General features: G+C 35.3%; 1 protein-coding gene across 1 annotated transcript in view; it reads left to right on the forward strand.

Moving 5' to 3' along the window:
* Positions 1–6: 6 nt before the first annotated feature.
* LOC128551755 (signal recognition particle 54 kDa protein) overlaps positions 7–23,565 on the forward strand; it is a 28,771-nt gene continuing 5,212 nt past the window's right edge. Inside the window, exons 1-13 of the mRNA XM_053532668.1 lie at positions 7–194; positions 4,802–4,893; positions 6,416–6,500; positions 7,911–8,015; positions 8,662–8,786; positions 9,277–9,427; positions 11,044–11,192; positions 12,182–12,282; positions 14,950–15,036; positions 15,755–15,828; positions 16,804–16,912; positions 18,778–18,948; positions 20,033–20,128. Coding sequence (XP_053388643.1) covers positions 117–194; positions 4,802–4,893; positions 6,416–6,500; positions 7,911–8,015; positions 8,662–8,786; positions 9,277–9,427; positions 11,044–11,192; positions 12,182–12,282; positions 14,950–15,036; positions 15,755–15,828; positions 16,804–16,912; positions 18,778–18,948; positions 20,033–20,128 — 1,423 coding nt within the window. The 5' untranslated portion in view covers positions 7–116. The remainder of the gene's footprint in view (positions 195–4,801; positions 4,894–6,415; positions 6,501–7,910; positions 8,016–8,661; positions 8,787–9,276; positions 9,428–11,043; positions 11,193–12,181; positions 12,283–14,949; positions 15,037–15,754; positions 15,829–16,803; positions 16,913–18,777; positions 18,949–20,032; positions 20,129–23,565) is intronic.

The following is a 23,565-nucleotide window of genomic DNA, read 5'->3' on the forward strand; positions in this document are numbered from 1 at the left end:
TTCGAAATTGAACGTATTTCCACGTTGGTTCTTGTCAACATTTATTTTTAGAAAGTGGAAGTTCCCACACATCTGGTCATTCTTTTCCTCAACGCGTTTGTTTCAAAGACACCAATATGGTTTTAGCGGACTTAGGGAGGAAAATCACCTCAGCACTCAGGGGACTCAGCAATGCAACCATTATTAATGAAGAGGTAATATTTAACAGACTTCTTACATCCGGAATTTTTGTGCCATTTTGCTATGCTAGACTATCTAAGGCAGAGCGTAGCTGTCTGGTAACAGGATGCCTAGCATGCGGTCTGGTCTAGCAGTTAAGCCTAGCCAATTCTCTAGGGTTTTTTTTCTGGGCATCTGGTAATCAATTTGTTCATGAGCAGTGACTGTGTAATGAATTAATTTACTCAATTTTTACTTGCCTACTGGCAATTTCCTATAAGCAAATGCTAGGCTTAAATCAAACCTTTATCTCAAGGTACAAATTTATTAAGTCGATGTTACATATATAGACAGCATAAGCTATGTATAGCTATTGACCGACATTTTAAGAAATAATGAGTAAACATGGAAATTTTATATACAGTCGAGACGACCCCTTGTATTTAGCGACTCCCTGTCATATGCGACCCTATTTTATGCTCCGGATGCAATTTACTATTATAAGAGTCTGAATTAAGCAACCCCTGCCTTACGCGACAAGCGACTGTGAAATCAGGTTCCCAAATCGATATTTAGACCGTTTTCGGCGACTTTGAGAAGCTCCCTCGCAAGATTTTACACGATAGAGTTACCGTTCTTTATCTCGCGTGAAGTTGTTTAAGACGAGAACTTATTTGTTTACAAAAAATGGCTGATGAAAAACATAAAAAAGAACTGTTTTGACATTAGAACAGCGTGTTAAGGCACTTATATTGCTCGATTAGGGAAAACCAGCGTATAAAGTTGCTGAAGAATTCGGAGTCGGTGCATAACTTAACTTTATTCCTGGTGAAACAAAAATATGGCGATATCTAACAGGAAACGACGAAATAAACACAGATTAAAGATGCAGTCAATAATCGAGTTAATGTCAATGAACAATTAGTACACAAAAATATAAATATCATAAACCTCAGTGTGTAAATACCGTATTTACCCTAAGTCTTGGGACACCCTAAATCTTGGGACACCCTTAAAATCTGGAAAAATAATTATTTTTCTTGTCCCTAATTTTTCGGACATGTATTTTCTCAGCATATTTTTCGTCCCTAAGTGTTGGTACTATGGTTGTTACTGATTCATGATGTAAGTCAAATACCGTTATTATACATTGTATGGTTTTTGTATCGACCAAAATGTCAAATAATTATAAGAACCAAAGATTACTTTTTTAACATTTTCGTGTCGTGTTTTTACTTGATATTCTTTTGACAGTAAAGTGTTTTTTTACCATACCAGTTAAGTGTTGTATATTTTTTTTACTGCAGCCAGGAAGTCCGTTTTCCGTTAGTTAGTTATTTTTATTTACCACTGACTGGAATTTACCCGCGAATCGTACAGCTATCAAAACGCCATGCCGGTAATTTTCCATTCCACGAGCACGTGCAACCTATCGTAATGTCTAACTTACAACGCCGTTACTTTTGTTTATTGACACGTATACAAAAAACGCGCGTCACACATTCATTTTTTGATTTTATCGCTTCAGATTTTCAACGTAGATTGAGAAGTAATATAATTTGAATTCTATAACGATTTTAAAAAGGTATCGACAGAAATGTAGGCAAAATTCTATAAAAACGGTCGAATTTTCATAAAATTACTTGCAAAATTTCAAAGAGCGCGATCCTAAATACTTATTTCTTTCTAAAAGTAAATAAATGATGCAAACTATAGGCATAAAATTCAGACTTTTGACCACAAAGTGCAAAAAACAGAATAGAAAAATCTTAAATAATGAAAAAGCGGCAGCAGTTTAAAAAAATGTAGTAAAACGATTTTTGGCAAACAGATTTCTGTTACGTGACCTCGTGAACGTAAATAGAAAATCGGGACGCGGTTTAAAGAAACAAAAACAATGATGTTGTTGCGTTTTTTTAAATAAGTTTTGAATGAATCTTTGTGCATGTACATGTATTTTTTGACACGACACTTTATAATAAGATATTCTTCTCAAACCGTTTTGAAATTTCCTTGAGGGTAAATAGGTCACAGAGGTAAGATATCCGCTATTATAGTTTGACACGTTTACCTGTCAGTTTATACGGGATATTGCACATTCACTTTAACAAATTAAAAAGAAGTTTTTTTCATTGATTTTCACAACACTAGATCTACTTCTCAGCTCTTTAAGGATGAGATTCAGGCATTGAGAAACAAAACTCAAACATCACCAAATCATAGAAAGAAAGATTTGTTTGACATGAAAATTGAACAGCATGTAAAAGATGTATATTACTTTACGAAACAAGTGTCAGTATACTGACATAAACATTGAGTTCCAGAAAATGACTGCCTATAGGGGCCCAACTTCCGGACAGTCAAACACCTTTAAAAACTCATCATTTTCAAAGAATTGTTACACATGTTCGTTTTGATGCATTTGCAATAGCGTGCGAGTGGTGAAATTTCACATAACAAGGTGGAACACAGTTTTCAGAAATTGTTTATCTTTATTTCTTTACAAATGGTATTCATTTTCAAAGGGAAACAACTTTTTCTCGACGATTACTTAAAATAATCGGAAAAAGTTGTCTCCCTTTGAAAATGAATGCCATTTGTACTTAAAGTATTCCGAAAAAGTTGTCTCCCCTTGAAAATGTCTACCATTTGTAAGGAAATAAAGATAAACAATTGCTGAAAACCATGTTCCACCTTGTTATGCGAAATTTCACCACTCGCACGCTATTGCAAATGCATCAAAACGAACATGTGTAACTATTCTTTAAAAATGGTGAGTTTTTAAAGGCGTTTAACTGTCCGGAAGTGGAGCCCCTTTAGGCAGTCCTTTTCCGGAATTCCATGTTTTTATAAGTATACTGATACTTGTTTCGTAAAGTAATATATATGTTTTACATGCTGTTCAATTTTCATGTCAAACAAATCTTTTTTTCTATGATTTGGTGTTGTTTGAGTTTTGTTTCTCAAGGCCTGAATCTCATCCTTAAAGAACTGAGGCGGTACGATCAAACAGTGATGTACAACTTGGCGCGAAAACATGACGTAATGCCATGAAAATCTCGGGGAAACTATACCGCTTTGATCTCCACTTCTAATGTCATGATACCGACACACTTTTAGCTCTTTGAGGGGGTGTTAATTGATGATGAAAACAAGGCCAATTACTTTGTTTATCAACAGAATAATTACCGATAATCGTTAAACGTTTATTTTTTCGCTTTCAACACGGGTGGGTGGGGGATGTTACCCGATGACCGAGAATTGTGTCCATATTTTTTGGGACACTTCAAAATAATTATTTTTCGGGAAATAAGTCTTGGGACAGTGAAAAAAATAATTATTTTATGCTGTCCCAAGACTTAGGGTAAATACGGTAGTTCAAATGGAACATTTATATTTTACTACTCCCCTTTATTTTCTTGCCAGATCATGAGCTTAAATTTGTTTTATCAACTTCATACGAATGATGCAAATTATTTGAAATTTATATTTTATCAATATGCAATTAAAGAAATAGTATTTAATAGGGGTGGGCGATATACTGCGGTAGACAGGTTATTGCGATGTTTTTTCCGACGATATGATATTGCGATATGATTTTCGAATACCGGTTATTTTATAACATTAAGTAACACTAACGTAAACCAAGAAGATTCACAAAAAAAATCCTTTTCTTGCCAGCACGATTCAACTTTGTTTTAATTTTTCTCCTTTCATTTCCGGTGCAGGTAGCAGACTGGTTTACAGCTATTTTACGGACCCAATTCCATATAATAAAACCAATAAGAAAATTTAGATAAATATAATTTCGTATTTGTCAGCGACTCATTAGTAATTTTTCTATCAACTAGAATTTATTATTCATACAACAGCTATACCACTTTCCTCGTTTATAATCGGTGAATTGAGCAACCTGTGTTATATGATTGTATCCGTAAACCGAATGTAGTGCCGCACAATAAACTAAATAATATTTTGACGCAGTCTACTTCCGCTTTTGAATATCCGGTAATCAGCGTCATAGCAACATGTCGGACTTTTATTTTTTTGTTTACTGATATTTTTATTTATTGAGAAGGTCGAGCAAACACTGGTGTTGTTGATACTAGTCATTTTACTCATTTTTAATTGAATAAATTAAAAAAAAAACAGTATGATTCGTCATGTTTTTGTTCATTAAATAACTGGTACAATATATCGCAGTATATTGCAATATCCACATACAATATTGCAATATATCGCAATACCAATTTTCGTGGCAATACCCGCCCCTAGTATTTAATCATTTTCCACTCCTACCTTAAAAGAGGCCAATATATAAGTATCCGATATTCATGTACTTTAATTGGAAAAATATATGAAACCAGCGTCATCCTGTTAAGTGAGACTGTTTTAAGAGACTCCCTGTCATATGTGACCTTTTTCGTTGCTTCCCAAAGTCGGTCTCTTAAAACAGTCTTGACTGTATTGATATGAAATGATAAGTCACCATAATTAGTTTGAAAAAAAAAATTTTTAATCAGCAAAGCAAATCTTTTAACATATTTGAATTCTAAAACTGTTCTTTTGTGTTTTTTTCTTAAATCAGCAGCAGATGATGCACTGTAAATATTCGTTATAATTTAATATTATATGTTTTCAGGTGTTGAATGGCATGCTGAAAGAAATATGTTCAGCATTGCTTGAAGCTGATGTCAATGTACGTCTTGTTAAACAATTGAGGGAAAATGTCAGGTAAATCTTTGAATGTGTCTCTAATTTAGAATAAAAGTCCCCAACGATCACGAAGTTACTGAAGAATGGCATTTTAGGTCTTATTTATTTGTATATACACAGAAAAAGTTCAGGACTAGAGACTATTTTTTTGTTTAAAAAATACCAAAGACTTGTAAAATGGTACCATTAGCTCCTTTGCTTGGTGCTCAGCATTAAAAGGGAAACTGGCCTCATCTCTCATACCCTTGTGGCGATGGATTCCATCAGGAATGAGGTGTCAAGAGTGATTAATATAAGTTTTTACGTAGAACTTCCTACACAACCTAAAATAAATTATGTATTAACTAAAGTGGATGAGATTAGTCTTATCAGTTGGGTAATGTTGTGTTTGATGTATCAAGGGTCAAATAGAACTTAGTTTATCCACCTTGTGTGTAACTGATTGTCCATTTCTCCCCAGGAATTCAATTGTTTATGTTTAAATTAGCTTGTAATAGTTGTTTGTAATATGACAGCTCATTTGTTAAAAGTGAAATTGTATGTCCAGCAGACTCATGTCTCCAGTCTTGTAGGGCAAATATGCTGATTGATCTGTCCTTCTGTCAGTCGATCATTCAGTTTCCATTTAATTACAACAGACACTATGACCTGTAGTTGTCAAACTCATTATCATATATGATGATTTCCTGTGGTAGTACATGACCTATATAGTTTTGGGTTACAGTAGGTCAAAGGTCACATTAACTGTGTGTGAGACTGAAAATAGCTTCTGATCAATGAATGGAGAATGCTTTGACCTTAAGGGCTGTAAAACTGTAGGATGAGTATCTGTGGTCACTGGATGACCTCTGTTGTTTTGTGGTTCAGTAGGTAGAAGCCATGGTCACATTGACTTTGAAACTGAAAATGAGCCGTGCCTTGAGAAAACCAACATAGTGGGTTTGCGACCAGCATGGATCCAGACCAGCCTGCACATCCACGCAGTCTGGTCAGGATCCATGTTGTTCGCTAACAGTTTCTTCAATTCCAGTAGGCTTTAAAAGCGAACAGCATGGAGCCAGACCAGACTGCGTGGATGCGCAGGCTGGTCTGGATCCATGCTGGTCGCAAACCCACTATGTTGGTTTTCTCATGGCACGGCTCAAATGGTTTCTGATCATTATCTTTAACTCGATGATATTATGGTCATCAACTTTATAGCATGGTTGTTTATGGACAATATTGAAGATGATCCCTGTCAAGGTCAAAAAATGCCTAAGACTGAAAATTCCACACTCAGATTCTTACGCCAGGCCATGGTTGGGTGGGGGACATATTTGTTTACAAACAGCTCTTGTCTCTTTAAAAAATGACATAGATTCGCCAGAATGAGATTATTAGCATCACAATTCAACTTGTTGCTAATATTTTGCAAAAGCCTAAGAAAATTGTTATGGCCATAAAGTTTTCCTGTTCACACTGCTGTCTAGTTCTGATTACCATTTGTCTGTACAGAGTTTTAATGTTTTCTATCCACTAAGTTTAGTTTTTTTGTTTTAAGGTCTATCATTGACTTTGACGAGATGGCAGGAGGTCTCAACAAGAGGAGGATGATACAGTCAGCAGTTTACAAGGAACTTGTCAAGGTATGATACAATGTTTTCTGAACCTTAAGTCTGTTAGCGGCAAGTGATTTTGCCTTTACGACCAGTGCAGACCAAGATCAGATTGAATAATAAACCAGTCCATTTTGGAAATTTAGCAAGGTAAAGGTTATGGATAGGCACTCACCAAAAAGTTTGAATACCTTTGCATGATAAAATAATTACAAATTATGCAAGAAGTGAGAACTGGCTTTAAATAAATGTGTAAAGCATTTATAAAACATCCCAGACACATTATTTACTTTGAAACATTTTCTTACAACTATGGTGTGTATTATGCATCAAATGGCAAATGCCATTGTTGAATTATTAAAATACATGTTTAACAAACTTTGAGAGTATGACTGTTATGTTTTGTTGAAAGAGATGTGAGTGAGTAGCTGATGTGTTCTAGGGCTGTAACGAGTATCAGAGTACTCGGATATCCACGAGTTTGACAAAAAGTTTGAATACGGATATTCGTCATTGTCAAGATCGTTGGATCGCGATCGTTTTCATTAATACATGCAATTTGTAAAATTCTATCAATAAAACTAAATTAAAGCCACATTAAATGTCTTCAATGAATTTTCTTGCACATCTAAGACGATTACACGTTTTTAGATTCTAAACCAGATGTAAACAAATGTCTTTGGTAGAGTTACATGTAGCATCGGTCCTATTTTCGAACTAAAATTAATATGGAATCTGTCAAAACAGTGAGTAAACATTTATCATTTAAGTAATTAAATTCAATAAAAAGTTAAATACAAAATTTCTGTCTAACAAATAAAAAATTTTTATCGGAAAAAGCAGAACTGTTACTAAATATTGTGGTAATAATGACCGACGTTTGATATCGTTCATCTGCAAGAATGGCCGAACATTACAGAAGTCCTACTGGCATAACTGCGAAACCTAACTTTAATTAATGAGCAAAACACAGGTCAAACTATTAAACTGAACACTATGAGAACTGCAAAGCTTAGATTCCATAAAGAAAACAGTACAAAAATAACAGGCTTGCATTTTTTATCATTATAAGTTGTTGTTCGTGATCTGTGGTTCGATCTGTGACTCGTCAGCCCTGACTCGCAGATCGGATCACCACTTGTCCGACAATCCACAGCCCTAATGTGTTCAGTGGACTTTCATAACATCTTATAATCTATCTTCCAATTCTGTCTAACCCTTTACAGAGACGTACATGTGTTGTAGACACTTAAAAAATTACAATTGATTTGCCATTTTATTTGATTAATATGGCTTTTATAATAATTCCTCATTTTGAAAAAGAAAAAAGAGTTTTAAAAGTTGCAATGTATTTCTATGTAAATTTGTAGTATTCATCATTTAAACTAATTCATTTTATGCAACTGATTTATTTAATGCTGTTTTTTTGTCCATTTTAAGCTTGTTGATCCAGGAGTAAAAGCATGGCAGCCAACAAAAGGTAGAAACAATGTTATCATGTTTGTGGGTCTGCAAGGAAGCGGTAAAACTACCACATGTACAAAGGTATAATTGCAGTCAGTTCTGAGTTGGTATAGTTGTTTATTGATGTTCTTGAAATGTTGATACAGAATGCAGCCCATTGGCTAAGCTCAATAGAGAGAACGCAGATCTGCGGATCGTGGGATCGTGAGTTCAATCCCCGGGTTGGGCTCATGTTCTCCATAGTCGTAGTGTCTGAAATCATTCGTCCTCAATCTTATTCATGTGGGGAAGTTGACAGTTTCTTGTGGAGAAAAGGTTTATACTGGTACAGAATCCAGGAACACTGGTTAGGTTAACTTTCTGCCATTACGTAATTGAAATGCTGTTGAAAAATGGCGTTTAACCAAAACAAACAAACAAACAGAATACAATTTATTGAGTAAATATTGAGTTAATACTAGTAATTCAGTACTGTAATCTGGAAAGGCCTGTTCCTGAAAAAGTGGTCAGAGGAGTTCCTTGAGTGTCCTCCTCCATTTTGGAAATTTGCCTTCAGACTTGAATTGTGTAGTTTTGACCTAACAAACAAGGAAATAAATTTCATTCAATTTCTGCTTTTTTCAGTTCAAAATACTATATAAAATGTGGTTGCTTGTGATTGCATACTTGTTTTAAAATATGTACGATATGTCCAGAATATTCACAACAAAATTTTATCATATTATAGTTAGCATATTACTATCAGAAGAAAGGATGGAAGACGTGTTTGATTTGTGCCGATACATTCCGTGCGGGAGCCTTTGATCAGCTAAAACAGAATGCAACAAAGGCTAGAATACCATATTACGGAAGGTAATATTGAATATGTGAATGTTATCACTTGAATTGTTACAAGCTGTTTATCAGCCTTACAACTGTTCTGCAAAGTATTTTATTTGTGATCACTAAAGAGACATGGTAGATTCTAATAATTTTATGCAAATCATTTTCATTTAAATTTTGTGTTGAATTGATTAAAAATTATCAGCATCAGTGTATTGAGGGCAAAAGGGGACTTTTTCGGAATGGAATTTTCTTTGTAAAGATGACCTGTGCATTAAGGCCCTGGCCAATAAAAATTTCTAAATTATTAAAATTCTGGTGAAAATATTCTTGTTTAACATTCTCAGGTTGAAAACAGCATATAAAATGTGAAAAAAATAACAGGACTTAAAAATATGATGTGCTAAGATGTGTATAGTGTAATTCTGTGTAAAATTGTATTTGTCAAATTTGACTATTGAAGCAAATATGCCTTGATATATTACAAATTGTTACAGGTTCATTTTACATTCTGTTACAGTTACACTGAAATAGATCCAGTTGAGATTGCTAAAGATGGTGTGGACAAATTTAAGTCGGAGAATTTTGAGATCATCATAGTGGACACCAGTGGTCGTCACAAACAGGAGGATTCTCTCTTTGAAGAAATGTTACAAGTGTATACAACAGTAGTATGTAGCATATTTATGTAAATTGGAAGTTACACAGTCTGTATAGTGATGTGTTAGCATTTGGATTTGGAAAAACAAAACAATTGAAGTCGGTCAGCAGAACTTGTCAACTCTTTTGAATCATTCTTGAAAAAGTTTAAGTTATAAGCATGTCAGATAATTGTTACAGTTGCACACAGTTATCAATAATGATTAGATACATGTTACCTGGCCTTCTTTGTGCCTTTTAAAATATAACTTGAAGGAATAAGTAAAAGGCGAGATGGGTTCGACTGTATGATTTAATGTCCATCATTAAATGGTCTCGGTGCGGCTGCCTAAATAAGTTGATAAATAACACATATTGTAAAGTTCTGTAAACATCTGATCATGTACTTAAGTTCACACCGTATCTCACTCATAACCGTAGATCTGCTAATCTCTCTGATCTCAGGCTCTGAAATCAAGTAAGTACAAATGCACTGAATACTTTTGCATAGAGATCATTTACATACATGTATACATTTAAAACTATACAATCATAATTATACATTACATCTTCAACATAATAATCATCAAGCAATGTAGAACAAATGGATGTTGGTATTTCCTGTCTAGTGGCCGGCTCAATGGTTATTTAACTTAAAATAAGTAGAACCCATGAAATAAGAAAAAGATAACAATATACAAAAATACATACCAATTGTGGATTGGGCTCATGAGTTACACGCACAAAAATACTCTCCCTCGGTGAGCCGGTTACTGTTACTGACAACTGCCACCATGTGTTACTATTAGGCTGCAAAACAAGGTGTACAATAGGATAGAAACAGTGATTTCTTAGAATTACCGCAAACAAGCTAAAAATATGCTACCATTTTAGAATTTATCAATCATGTAAACAATGCATGTACATGAATAAAGTATTAAAAACACAATGCAAGTAAACACAGCTCATTTGCAACTTGTCTTAGAAATAAATTGCAAGACAACAAAAACATTTCCTGACCTTAAAAAAATCCTCAAAGCCTCCATAATCAATATATTATTCCTGATAACACAAATCAACCTGTCCCCTTGAAAACATGTCGGACAACTGAAGAAAAAGCGGCGTCATGTGACTAAAATCATAAAACAGCGGGAACTTGTTGCAGTGCTTGACTGGTTACTAAATGTAAGAATTGGTCAAAGGGAAGCAACTTCTGAATGACTTAATATCCAATATACCTTGTAACATACAGTATGAGCATTTTTAGTCACATATTTCTTTTAAAAGTCACGGATTGGATGCTCATTGACGCCAATGTTTTATTTATAACACTGCCATTGTACATTAACAGTTAATACTCTATAATTAGAGGTCATTCCTAGTGTCTGAAGTGAATGTTGTCTGCTATGATATGATTGAAGACAATACATTAGAGGTTTTTCTGGGATAACAGTTTGACAGTAAAAAGTACATTTGAAGTGTTTGGTCCTCCACCTATTACTTTTATGTGGACTGTGTGGGTATGAGGAGAGGGTGTTGAACTCTGGCTAGGTTACTTGACAGCAACTACTGGACTGAAAAAAATGTGTAAATATGGCATGAAACCCCAATAAATCAACTTTTAATCAAAATTTGTTTTTGATTTCAGTCTCCAGACAATGTTATATTCGTTATGGATGCCTCTATAGGACAGGCTTGTGAAGCACAGGCTAAGGCCTTTAAGGAGAAAGTAGATGTTGGTTCAGTTATCATCACAAAGTTAGACAGTCATGCTAAAGGTGGTGGAGCGCTTAGTGCGTAAGTTAAATTGTATTTTTCTTATGACAGAAAAATCACCAGTAGAAAATGCTTTTGTAGCATTGTATTATACAGGTAAAAATATTTTGAAGAAAAAAATTATCGAGGACTCAAAGCGAAACAAGGCTAAGTGCATATAGAAATAGAAGCAGATAGACTAGTTTCACGTTGAGCCCTCGGTATGTGATAAAAATAGGTAAAAATATTTTGAAGAAAATAATTATGTGATAAAAAATTGAATCTCTCTTGAGTCAGCATTTTGGGATAGCCGTCATATGAGAAAGTATGAAGTCGTGACCTCAGTGGGGTTTGAATGAACAACCTCCGGTTTACATTCAGCTACCAGTCATGCCAGTAAGGCTGCTTACCAAATAATCAAGGCCTGTAAGTTGTTTATTGTCTGGTTTACCATGGTTCAGATGTGCAGGAACTGAACCAAAAGCTTTTTAGCCTGAAGGTTAAATATAAAACAAGGTGAATAAAATGTTCCAAACTTTATTCAGCCTTGCAAAAATGAATTGGATGTCATGCGACTGTTTTATGTTGTAAGTCATGTCACTACATAATGTTCTCTCACAGATGCGTATGTCAACCATTGTACATCACATAATACTCAACACTTGACATCCTGGTTTAGCAGACAAAGAAATCAAGCCATGTTATAATGTTCATTAAATCGCAGAATAAAAGCGAAGCAATAAATTTCCAGTGTACTGTAATCTGATAACTTGTATAGGAGCAGCGCCATGAGAAAACCAACATAGTGCGTTTGCGACCAGCATGGATCCAGACCAGCCTGCGCATCCACACAGTCTGGTCAGGATCCATGCTGTTCACTTTCAGAGCCAATTACAATTAGAGAAACCGTTGGCAATCAGCATGGATCCTGACCAGACTGCGCAGATGCGCAGACTGGTCAGGATCCATGCTGGTCGCAAAGTCACTATGTTGATTTTTCTCATGGCGCAGCTCATTATTATATTTTTCAGTGTTGCAGCAACAAAGAGTCCTGTGATATTTATTGGTACAGGAGAACATACAGATGATTTTGAACCTTTCAAAGTGCAGCCTTTTGTCAGCAAACTTCTAGGTATGAATTACAGGCTTGTTTTTATTTTTAGCTCACCTGAGCACGAAGAGCTCAAGGTGAGCTTTTATGATCGCCCCATGTCCGTCATCGTCAACAATTTGACTGTTAACACACTAGAGGTCACAATTTTGGCCTAATCTTAATGAAACTTTGTCAGAATGTTACCCCCAATAAAATCTTGGACAATTTTGATATTAGGTCATCTGGGGTTAAAAACTAGGTCACCAGGTCAAATTAAAGGAAAAGCTTGTTAACACTCTAGAGGTCACAGTTTTGGCCCAATCTTAATGAAACTTTGTCAGAATGTTACCATCAATGAAATCTTGGACGAGTTCGATATTAGGTCATCTGGGTAAAAAACTAGGTCATCAGGTCAAATCAAAGGAAAAGCTTGTTAACACTGTAGAGGCCACATTTATGACTATATCTTCATGAAACTTGGTCAGAATGTTAATCATGGTGATCTCAAAGTCCAGTTTGAATCTGGGTCATGTAGATTTAAAAACTAGGTCACCAGGTCAAATCAAAAGAAAAGCTAGTTAACACTCTAGAGGCCACATTTATGACCATATCTTAATGAAACTTGGTCAGAATGTTAATCTTGATGATTTATAGGTCAAGTTCAAATCTGGGTCAGGATGGGGCAAAAACTAGGTCACTGGGTCAAATCAAAGGAAAAGCTTGTTAACACTCTAGAGGCCACATTTATGATCTTATCTTCATGAAACTTAGTCAGAATGTTAATCTTGATGATCTTTAGGTCAAATTCGAATCTGGGTCATGTGGAGTCAAAAACTAGGTCACCAGGTCAAATCAAAGGAAAAGCTTGTTAACACTGTAGAGGCCACATTTATGACCATATCTTAATGAAACTTGGTCAGAATGTTAATCTTGATGATCTATAGGTAAAGTTCAGATCTTGATCAGGTGGGGTCAAAAACTAGGTCACTGGGTGAAATCAAAGGAAAAGCTTGTTAACACTCTAGAGGCCACATTAATGAATGTATCTTCATGAAACTTAGTCGGAATGTTAATCTTGATGATCTTTAGGTCAAGTTCAAATCTGGGTCATGTGGGGTCAAAAACTAGGTCACTGGGTCAAATCAAAGGAAAAATTAGTTAACACTTGAAAGGCCACATTTATGACCATATCTTTATGAAACTATGTTGATGATCTTAAGGTCAATAGGTCAGGTGAGCGATACAGGGCCTTCATGGCCCTCTTGTTTAAGGTACAGCCTTGAAATTTCGATGACATGTACAGTTTTGCACACTGATCTTAAAACTTACTTTCAGTGACCATGAATGTGACCTACTGACCTACTTTCTAATATTTTAGCATCAGTTTGCCATTTTAACATGTTGCTCATATTACTCAGGTGAGCGATTCAGGGTCATCATGACCCTCTTGTTCATCGTAGTCTTTGCACTGGGTTCACACAAACCTAATCCTTGAATATTATGTTAGTCTTTGAAAATGAGTAAAACCATAACAAAGCTTAAAATGCTGAATTTTGAAGAAGACACTGTTTGAATTTCACCGAAAACTCCTTGGAAATGTTTTGTCAGCAATTTGCTTTGTGGAAAGAATCAAATTGTAAAAGAATTGGAAAACAATGAAGATTATCTAAAAGAAAATGTGGTATTTTGTCACTTACTGATTTTGGAATGCACGGGAAGTGGTCATAAGTACCAGTCTTTAGCTATATTGTTATACAGTTGAAAATGAGTGCAATTTCTACTGTAACACCATTTTGAGAAATAGTTTATTAAAGTTGTATAGACTAAAATTTCAAGACATTGTTTCATGAAAAATCCTAAAAAAATAATTTTATTTTCGCTAATACAATTGCCAAGTGGTTAATGTCACTGACTTTGAATTGCTTGCCCCTCGTTGCTGTTTGGTTCCAAACGCTGCATAGATTTCAGAATCAGTTAACACGATGAAGCTTCCCAGTCGACTTGTAGAAGGTTGGAGGTCCAGACCTTGTGTCTGTGTCTGAAATCATGCAGAGAAAGGCACTTGGAATCTCCCTCAACCATAACAATAGCTGAAAAGTTGCAGTATGATGTTATATTGTGTTGGTGTTGACATAAAACCCATAAAAAAAAATAAAATTCAATTTTCTAAAAATATATTTTCATATACCGGTATACGTCAAAGAATTTTATTTTGAAGAAATCAAAACGTTTGATGTCTGTCTCTTCATGAATCATTGAAGTTTTACATGTTTTTGCCAAGTTTGTTGATGTGAAAGCAAATTTCATTTTTATCTTGTGTTTAAATCTTATTGGTATAGACAGTTGCAGTGATTTCAGTAGGAATGTTTTTGATTTATATCCAAATCTTCAGAGCATAATATGCTAAGTGCTGTTATATTTATGGAATAAAAGAAATTTTATGCAAAGCTGTAAGATTCCAGAAAACCTTAACTGTAAAAAAGTGTTTCTTTATACTTTCCTTACCACTTCAGAAAGTATGTCAGATACAATCAAATTGCTTACCTGAAAGGGAAAGCATGCCATGGAATTCCATATCAAGTTCTACCTTGCTGCTTTAAACCTCTGGCTATGTGCTATGAAATTTCTAGTAATCCTTAATGGAGAACTTCTAGATATTGTTTCTGATCATTTCAGATAAAACTGTTTAATTCTGTGTTTTTGCAGGTATGGGAGATATAGAAGGGCTGATAGACAAAGTCAATGAACTTAAACTAGATGATAATGAAGAGTTAATGAAGAAAATCAAACAAGGTGAGAAACATTATAATGATGATAGGTACTGTAAATCATAATTCCTGTAATTGTGTTGTCTTTGGTTATACATTATTTAGAATGTATTCCTCAAACACTATTTTTACTCTCAGAGAAGATGAAGTCGCTAAGTTTGAATCACTTGCGCCTAGCCTGTAAGGTTCATGCCTTGCTTCTGATGTCATTTGAGGAGAAGTCATCCAGCTAGACTGAGGAAGGGCTATGGTTTATACTGAGTGCCTGTCCTTCATGTCTTCCTCCATTATTTTAATAGCTAGAAAGTTGCCATTTGAGCTTTGCTTTATAAACTGAAACAGTTCTGTATAAATGGACAATTTTGCTGGTCAAAAAGTCCATGAATTCCCAATTCAAGACATTTTGCAAATGGAAATATTCATGTACTGCTGAATATTGAAGTGCCAGAGCCAAATTTGTTTATCTTCACTCGACCGTACTGACTTGTTTTGAAAAACATTGAAATTTAGGCTGGCTGGTATTTTCATGAATTTTTGAAGTCACGAAATTTGCGAATGTTTCCAGGTGTTGAACTCTTTCAGTTACACAGTAATCACTCGTGAGCTTGTTGTAGAATAGATTCTTGTAACTTCAGATATGCTACTCCTTACATTTTTTCAGGTCAATTGTGAGTGCTTGAAAAATATAAATATAATTTGTAGTTATGCATTATTATTTTACTAAGATTAAATGTACATTGCAGGTCATTTTACATTAAGGGACATGTATGAACAGTTCCAGAATATTATGAAGATGGGACCATTTGGTCAGATAATGGTAAAATTTTTTATTACATCTTCATTTTTATGTTTGAGGCATATAGGAATCAAGGCATATACATGTAGGAAACTGTCTGTCAGACTGTGCATGATATTTTACCATTTCACATACATTTGAATTCATACTCACTCTCAACAATTCTTGTGGCAAGACCTACTATGTATAAATGAAGTTTATCCTCATATTACCTTCACCTGCAAACTTAAAACCTTAATAAACAACATCTTTGGTCACACACAAGGGTGCATGATTTTTGTCGAGCCTTCTTGCGATGAGCTCGATATAGTCGCCACTTTTGGTGGTTCAGTGTATGTGCGTGCGTCCATCCAATTTTCTCTGGACCATAACTTTGACATGCATGGACCAATCGTGTTTATATTTGGCATGTTGTGCGCGAACCCCATTTCCTATCTCAAAGGTCGAGATCACAGTTGGAGGTCAAAGGTCAAATTAAAGTTTGTCTGGAGCATTTCTTTTTCATGCATGGTGGGATTTTGATGTAACTTGGCATGAATGTTCACCATTATGAGACAGAGTGTCATGTACAAGAACCAGGTCCAAGGTCAAGGTCATACTTGACAGCTGACGGGCTTGAAATTCTGTCTGTGGGCATACTTGTTCATTTTGAAAATGCTGCTCCTTGTTCAGACCTAAACCCGCCTTGGTATAAATGCTGCTTTCATGTATGTCGCAACACAAGGTTATGGAAAAGAACATACAGTTTACATCATGGATACACAACAAAAATTGTGTATTGATGTAATATCTTTACCAGTGTTTACTGTTTTAGACACTAAAATTATCAGAATTTTGTCAGCCATTAAATTTCAGTAAGCCATTTATAATAAAATAATAATATAGTGCCAGAAAGCATGTAATAATATTGAAACATTATAAGATCAATTGCAAATTTTAAAACAGGAGAAGATTTTTAAAATGTTAAATTCTCATATTTTACTTACATTTACACAGAACATGATTCCTGGCTTCAGTTCAGATTTTCTCACTAAAGGAGGGGAACAAGAATCTATGGCTAGACTGAAGAAACTCATGACCATCATGGACAGTATGAGTGATGAAGGTAGGTTTTGGTACTAATGAATACTTCCTTCTGCCTAGTACTTCAGAGCTACATGTACCTTCAAGCAGTTTGCCATTTTATGAGAATGCTTGCAGTCAGGATGTTGAAGTTCTCTTTGATGTCTTTTTAGCAAATTAATATGAGCCGCACCATGTAGAGACTGTACCATAGCTCTTTGCATACTTTGATTTTCAAACTAAAGTGATGTTTACAAATGCACCGGTTACGATAAAAATGTAAACAACGGACTCTGTCTATGAAACTTTGAAATGAATGAATGACAGTCAATCTTAGTCATAATACTGATTGACAGTGAATGCTAATGACTCCATGCGTTGCAGAAAGGTATTTAGTTTGTAACTGTAATTTCCCATCAGTTGAAATCCTCTCAAACTGGTAAACTAATTACTTATATTTGGACAAAATTCACCATCTTTGCCATTCGACAGATGCAAAAAGGGCAAATATAAAAGATTCAGTGTAAGTAATATTTCACTGGTACTACCAGTTAGTAAGTTCATACCCTGAACAACACGTCAGAGAAATTTGGGCAGATTTGACGGATTATGACGTTGGCATCATTAGATTATATTTTTTCTTTACACAAAAATTGCCGTTAGGTAACAAAGCGAATACGCCGATAATCCGGAGTTCACAGATTATTGTTCCAGTTCATGCAATGTAATCCAGCAATTAAACTGCATAGCTATTAGCTACTGCTGTTACAGGGAAGTGGTAGAGTGTCTGCCTTAGGTGTGAGAGGTCTTGGGTTCGAGTCCCAGTTAGAGCTTAACTATTTAGATTCTGCTAAAGCATAGTTTTGCTGTTAATAGACTGTTCCAGATGTTCTAAATTTTTAGCACAAAGTATCATGGATCATTTTTTAGCAATCCAGATCAAAGTTGAATGTTACATCAAATGCACCCAATTAGAAAATATTGACTATATTATGTCCCTTTGATGTTTATGCTCTCCATGTTCAAGAAGAGTTACATTTCCTTGATCACAAAATTTTCGTTAACATGAAAATATTAAATGCTCATAACTCCACACTTCTGGTTAAAATATTGTCTATATTTCTGTTTTTGAGAAATATATGGACATTTGTCTTCTTTTCAAAGCTTTTTAACTTCAAACCTATGATTTGAAAAACTTAGGTACTATCTCTACACCATGAGAAAACCAATATAGTGCATTTGCAACCAGCATGGATTCAGACCAGCCTGCTCACTTTTGCAATCTGGTCAGGATCCATGCTGTTTGCTAACAGTTTCTCTAATTGCAATAGGATTTAAAGGTGAACAGCATGGATCCATGCTGGTCGCAAATGCACTATGTTGGTTTTCTCATGGCACGTCTCATATGTCAAAATTTAATGTTTATTTAATCCAGTTTAAAATATCATAACTGTATACTAAGTAAACTACAGGACTTGCATTAAAAAAATTCAAAGTATATTTGGGTGTTACGGTGCTTCTAGTTGAATATTATATTGAATGCTGATCAGCTTACGATTTTGATCATCTTGCAGGTATTGATGATATATCAATATTTTCCCATCATTTTAGAGCCCTTGTAGTGTGAATTGATTTAAGGAAACTGGGATGGGGGAACTAATTTTCATAGAATTTATGGTTAAGTTGATAATCTATGAAATTAAATTCTAAAGAACATGCTAAGTTCCCATTAATATTTTGTTAAGAATTCATACCTTCTTGGCTAAAACCATGGATTTTGTGCCCATGAAATTAAATAATTTAACAGATCTTTAAAAGTTGTATATTTCTAGATCATAAGATTGATGTAAGTGTTAAAAACGTAATCATTTTCAAAACTGAAAATGTGTTATCTTTTATCCATTTAAGAATTGGACAGTTTAGATGGCGAGAGATTGTTTACAAAGCAGGCAGGTCGCACTCAGAGAGTGGCACGAGGCGCTGGCGTCTCTGTCAGGGAGGTGAATGAATTACTCACACAGTACAAGAAGTTTGCTCAGATGGTCAAGAAGATGGGTGGAATTAAGGGATTGTTCAAGGGTGACTATTTCTTTGTTTTTTCTTACGTTGGTAACTGATATTGCATATACACCACGTACAACAGGTACTCTAATTGGCAAAGTAAACAACAGTTTAATGATGATATCCTATTGTTTCATCAAATTAAATGACAAGATCACACAAATCTGCTTCAGTCAAAAAATTTGAAACAAAAACGCTATTTGCGAAGGACCGCCCTGGTAGCCTAGAGCGTCCACTTCAAGTGCGGGAGGTTGTGGGTTCGATCCCCGGCCGCGTCATACCAAAGACGTAAAAAATGGTACTAGTAGCTTCCTCGCTTGGCGCTCAGCATTAAAGAGGGTAGTGCTAGGACTGGTCAGCCCGGTGTCAGTATAATGTGACTGGGTGGGGTATCATGTCACATGTCTACGGCATGATATTCCAGTGAGGCAGCACTATAAAGTTGGGCATTGTGCTCACTGCTACAAGTAGACACCGTCGTTTATATGACTGAAAAATTGTTGAAAAAAGATGTTAAACCCGAACACAAACTATTTGCAAAGGGCAAAAATGATACAAATTTATCTTAAGATTAGTTAGAAGCTATTGAATGAAGAATTAGCAAATATAAAAGGCAGGGATTGATTCAGCCAGTTATTCACAATGATTTTGATGTTTAAATATTTTTGATTCACAACAAGTTACATGCCTAAATGATTAAGTGGATAATTTTGCTGTGTGGTTTATGCCAGGGTTAAAGTTATTTCATATGAGGAAGCAGTTTAGCTACTTTGTTGAAAGTAGGTGGATACTAAACTGCAGTGGAAAGTATGATCTTTTGAAATACGTGTGAGCTACGCCATGAGAAAATCAACATAGTGGCTTTGCGACCAGCATGGATCCAGACCAGCCTGTGCATTCGCGCAGTCTGGTCAGGATCCATGCTGTTCGCTTTCAAAGCCTATTGCAATTAGAGAAACTGTTAGTGAACAGCATGGATCCTGACCAGACTGTGCAGATACGCAGGCTGGTCTGGATCCATGCTGGTCGCAAAGCCACTATATTGGTTTTCTCTTGGTGCAGCTCATGTGATGATGGTAACTGACATCAATTTTGATTTAAGGTGGTGATATGAGTAAGAATGTTAATCCAGCACAGATGGCCAAATTGAACACACAAATGGCAAAAATGATGGATCCAAGAGTTTTACATCAAATGGGTAAGTAAAGCTTTTTAGTTTGACTGTACAAAGTATGGAGAGCTGTCCTACTCAACCTGGCGTCGGCGTCCTTCTGCGTCCGCACCTTGGTTAAAGTTTTGATGCACTTTCTCTTTATATAATTATTTCATGGATTTGTTTCAAACTTAAAATAGGTATTCCTCATCATCACCCACATCATATGGCACAAGGGTCAAAACTCTCACACCAATATTTAATGAATTATCCCCCTTTTTACTTATAATTTCAGTTTAAAGTTTTGATCCACTTTCACTACTAAATGGATTTGATTCAAACTGAAAGTTTTTGTTCCACATCATCAGTTATTACTAAATGGATTTATGATTTAATTTTGATGCATTTTCACTATATGTCAGTTATTACTAAATGGATATATGATTTAATTTTGATGCATTTTCACTATATGTCAGTTATTACTAAATGGATATATGATTTAATTTTGATGCATTTTCACTATATGTCAGTTATTACTAAATGGATTTATGATTTAATTTTGATGCCTTTTCACTATATGTCAGTTTAATTACTAAATGGATTTATGATTTAATTTTGATGCATTTTCACTATATGTCAGTTATTACTAAATGGATTTGATTCAAACTTAAAGTAGTTGTTCCGCATCATCACCCACATCATATGGTACAAGGGGCATAACGCTTGTACCAATATTTCATGAATTATGCCTCCTTTTTTTTAGCTCATCTGATTCTTTGGAAAAAAATGGTGAGTTATTGTCATCACTTGATCGGCGTCTGCGTTGCCTGGTTAAGTTTTATGTTTAGGTCAGCTTTTCTCCTAAACTATCAAAGCTATTGCTTTGAAACTTGCAATACTTGATCACCATCATAAGCTGACCCTGTACAGCAAGAAACATAACTCCATCCTGCTTTTTGCAAGACTTATGGCCCCTTTGGTATTTAGAAAATATCAGATTTCTTGGTTAAGTTTTATGTTTAGGTCAACTTTTCTCCTAAACTATCAAAGCTATTGCTTTGAAACTTGCAACACTTGTTCACCATCATAAGCTGACCCTGTACATCAAGGAACATAACTCCATCCTGCTTTTTGCAAGAATTATTGCCCCTTTTGTACTTAGAAAATCAGTTTTCTTGGTTAAGTTTTATGTTTAGGTCAGCTTTTCTCCTAAACTATCAAAGCTATTGCTTTAAAACTTGCAACACTTGTTCACCATCATAAGCTGACCCTGTACAGCAAGGAACATAACTCCATCCTGCTTTTTGCAAGAATTATTGCCCCTTTTGTACTTAGAAAATCAGATTTCTTGGTTAAGTTTTATGTTTAGGTCAACTTTTTCTCTTACAAAGCTATTGCTTTGAAACTTGCAACACTTGTTCACCATCAGAAGCTGACCCTGTACATCAAGAAACATAACTCCATCCTGCTTTTTGCAATAATTATTGCCCCTTTTGGACTTAGAAAATCAGTTTTCTTGGTTGAGTATTATGTTTAAGCCAGCTTTTCTCATAAACTATCAAAGCTATTGATTTAAAACTTGCAACAGTTTTTTACCATCATAAGGGGAGGCTGTACATCAAGAAACATAACTGTATCCTGCTTTTTGCAAGAGTGATGACCCTTTTTAGACTTAGAAAATCATGGGTAGGACAGTATTTCTGTTATATAAAAAATCAGATGAGCGTCAGCACCCACAAGGCGGTGCTCTTGTTCTTAGAATTACTATAGTACAACTTCTCCAGAGCGGCCCTGTCTTAAACAAAAACTATAACAACATCATCAAAATTTCCCTAAGCTGAAATATAAAATGTACTATCAAATTTTTCTCTCAAGAACAACAAGCTCTGCATTACAGTCAATATTTATATCTCCTAAAGGGTGTTGCTCTAGAGAGGTTGCACTGTATACTTATTTAGTGTTTTGATACACTTTATCTTCATCTCTCTTATTTTTTAATATTTTGGACACAGACTCAAGATATTGTCCATGGCAATATCTTCATCCACCATTGGAGTCATTAAACGCTCCATTGACAGCTCCGGCTTCCTCAGATGTGCCCAGTTTCACTAGCCAGCCTCGAAATAGTCAAGCGAACTGTCTCCTGTGACAGCTCTTGTTTTGTAATACAGTTCCCTTAAAAAAGAAAAGAACATGTATTTTTATAGCCCTTGTATATGTTACTTTTTGTTCCAAACCATTATGTTTTAACTAAGAGAAAGTAGCTCACTGAAATACCAAAATTGACAAGATAAAGTTTAAAAGGTAGTAACTACAGTCGAGACTGTTTTAAGAGACCGACTTTGGGAAGCAGCAAAAAGGGTCACATATGACAGGGTGTCTCTTAAAACAGTCTCACTTATTGGATGACGCTGGTTTCATATACTTTATCTGCTTGATTTTTCCAATTAAAGTACATGTATATCGGATACTTATATATAGGCCTCTTATAAGGTAGGAGTGAAAAATGTTTAAATACTATTTCTTTAATTGCATTTTGATAAAATATAAATTTAAAATAATTTGCATCATTTGTATGATGTTGATAATTTGAGCTCATGATCTGGCAAGAAAATAAAGGGGAGCAGTAATTGGGATTTTAAAATATAAATATTCCGTTAGAACTATTTTACACACTGAGGTTTATGAGATTTGTTTCTTTGTGTTTTATTAGCTCACCTGTCACATAGTGACAAGGTGAGCTTTTGTGATCACCCTTCGTCCGTCGTCCGTCGTCTGTGCGTCCGTGCGTCTCGTGCGTCCGTCCGTGCGTCAACAATTTCTTGTCTGCACGATAGTGGTTTCATTTATGATTTTATTTTAACCAAACTTGCACACAACTTGTATCACCATAAGATCTCGGTTCCTTTCTTGAACTGGCCAGATCCCATTATGGGTTTCAGAGTTATGGCCCCTGAAAGGGCCAAAATTAGCTATTTTGACCTTGTCTGCACAATAGCAGCGTCATTTATGATTTGATTTTTACCAAACTGGCACACAACTTGTATCACCATAAGATCTTGGTTCCTTTCTTGAACTGGCCAGATTCCATTATGGGTTCCAGAGTTATGGCCCCTGAAAGGGCCAGAATTAGCTATTTTGACCTTGTCTGCACAATAGCAGCTTCATTTATGATTTTATTTTAACCAAACTTGCACACAGCTAGTATCACCATAAGATCTTGGTTCCTTTCTTGAACTGGCGAGATTCCTTTATGGGTTCTAGAGTTATGGCCCCTGAAAGGGCCAAAATTAGCTATTTTGACCTTGTCTGCACAATAGCAGCTTCATTTATGATTTGAATTTAATCAAACTTGCACAAAACTTGTGTCACCATAAGATCTCAGTTCCTTTCTTGAACCGGCTAGATCCCATAATGGGTTCCAGAATTATGGCCCCTGAAAGGGCCAAAATTAGCTATTTTGACCTTGTCTGCACAATAGC

This window comes from Mercenaria mercenaria, unplaced genomic scaffold (assembly GCF_021730395.1).
Source record: "Mercenaria mercenaria strain notata unplaced genomic scaffold, MADL_Memer_1 contig_1638, whole genome shotgun sequence".
Taxonomy (NCBI): domain Eukaryota; kingdom Metazoa; phylum Mollusca; class Bivalvia; order Venerida; family Veneridae; genus Mercenaria; species Mercenaria mercenaria.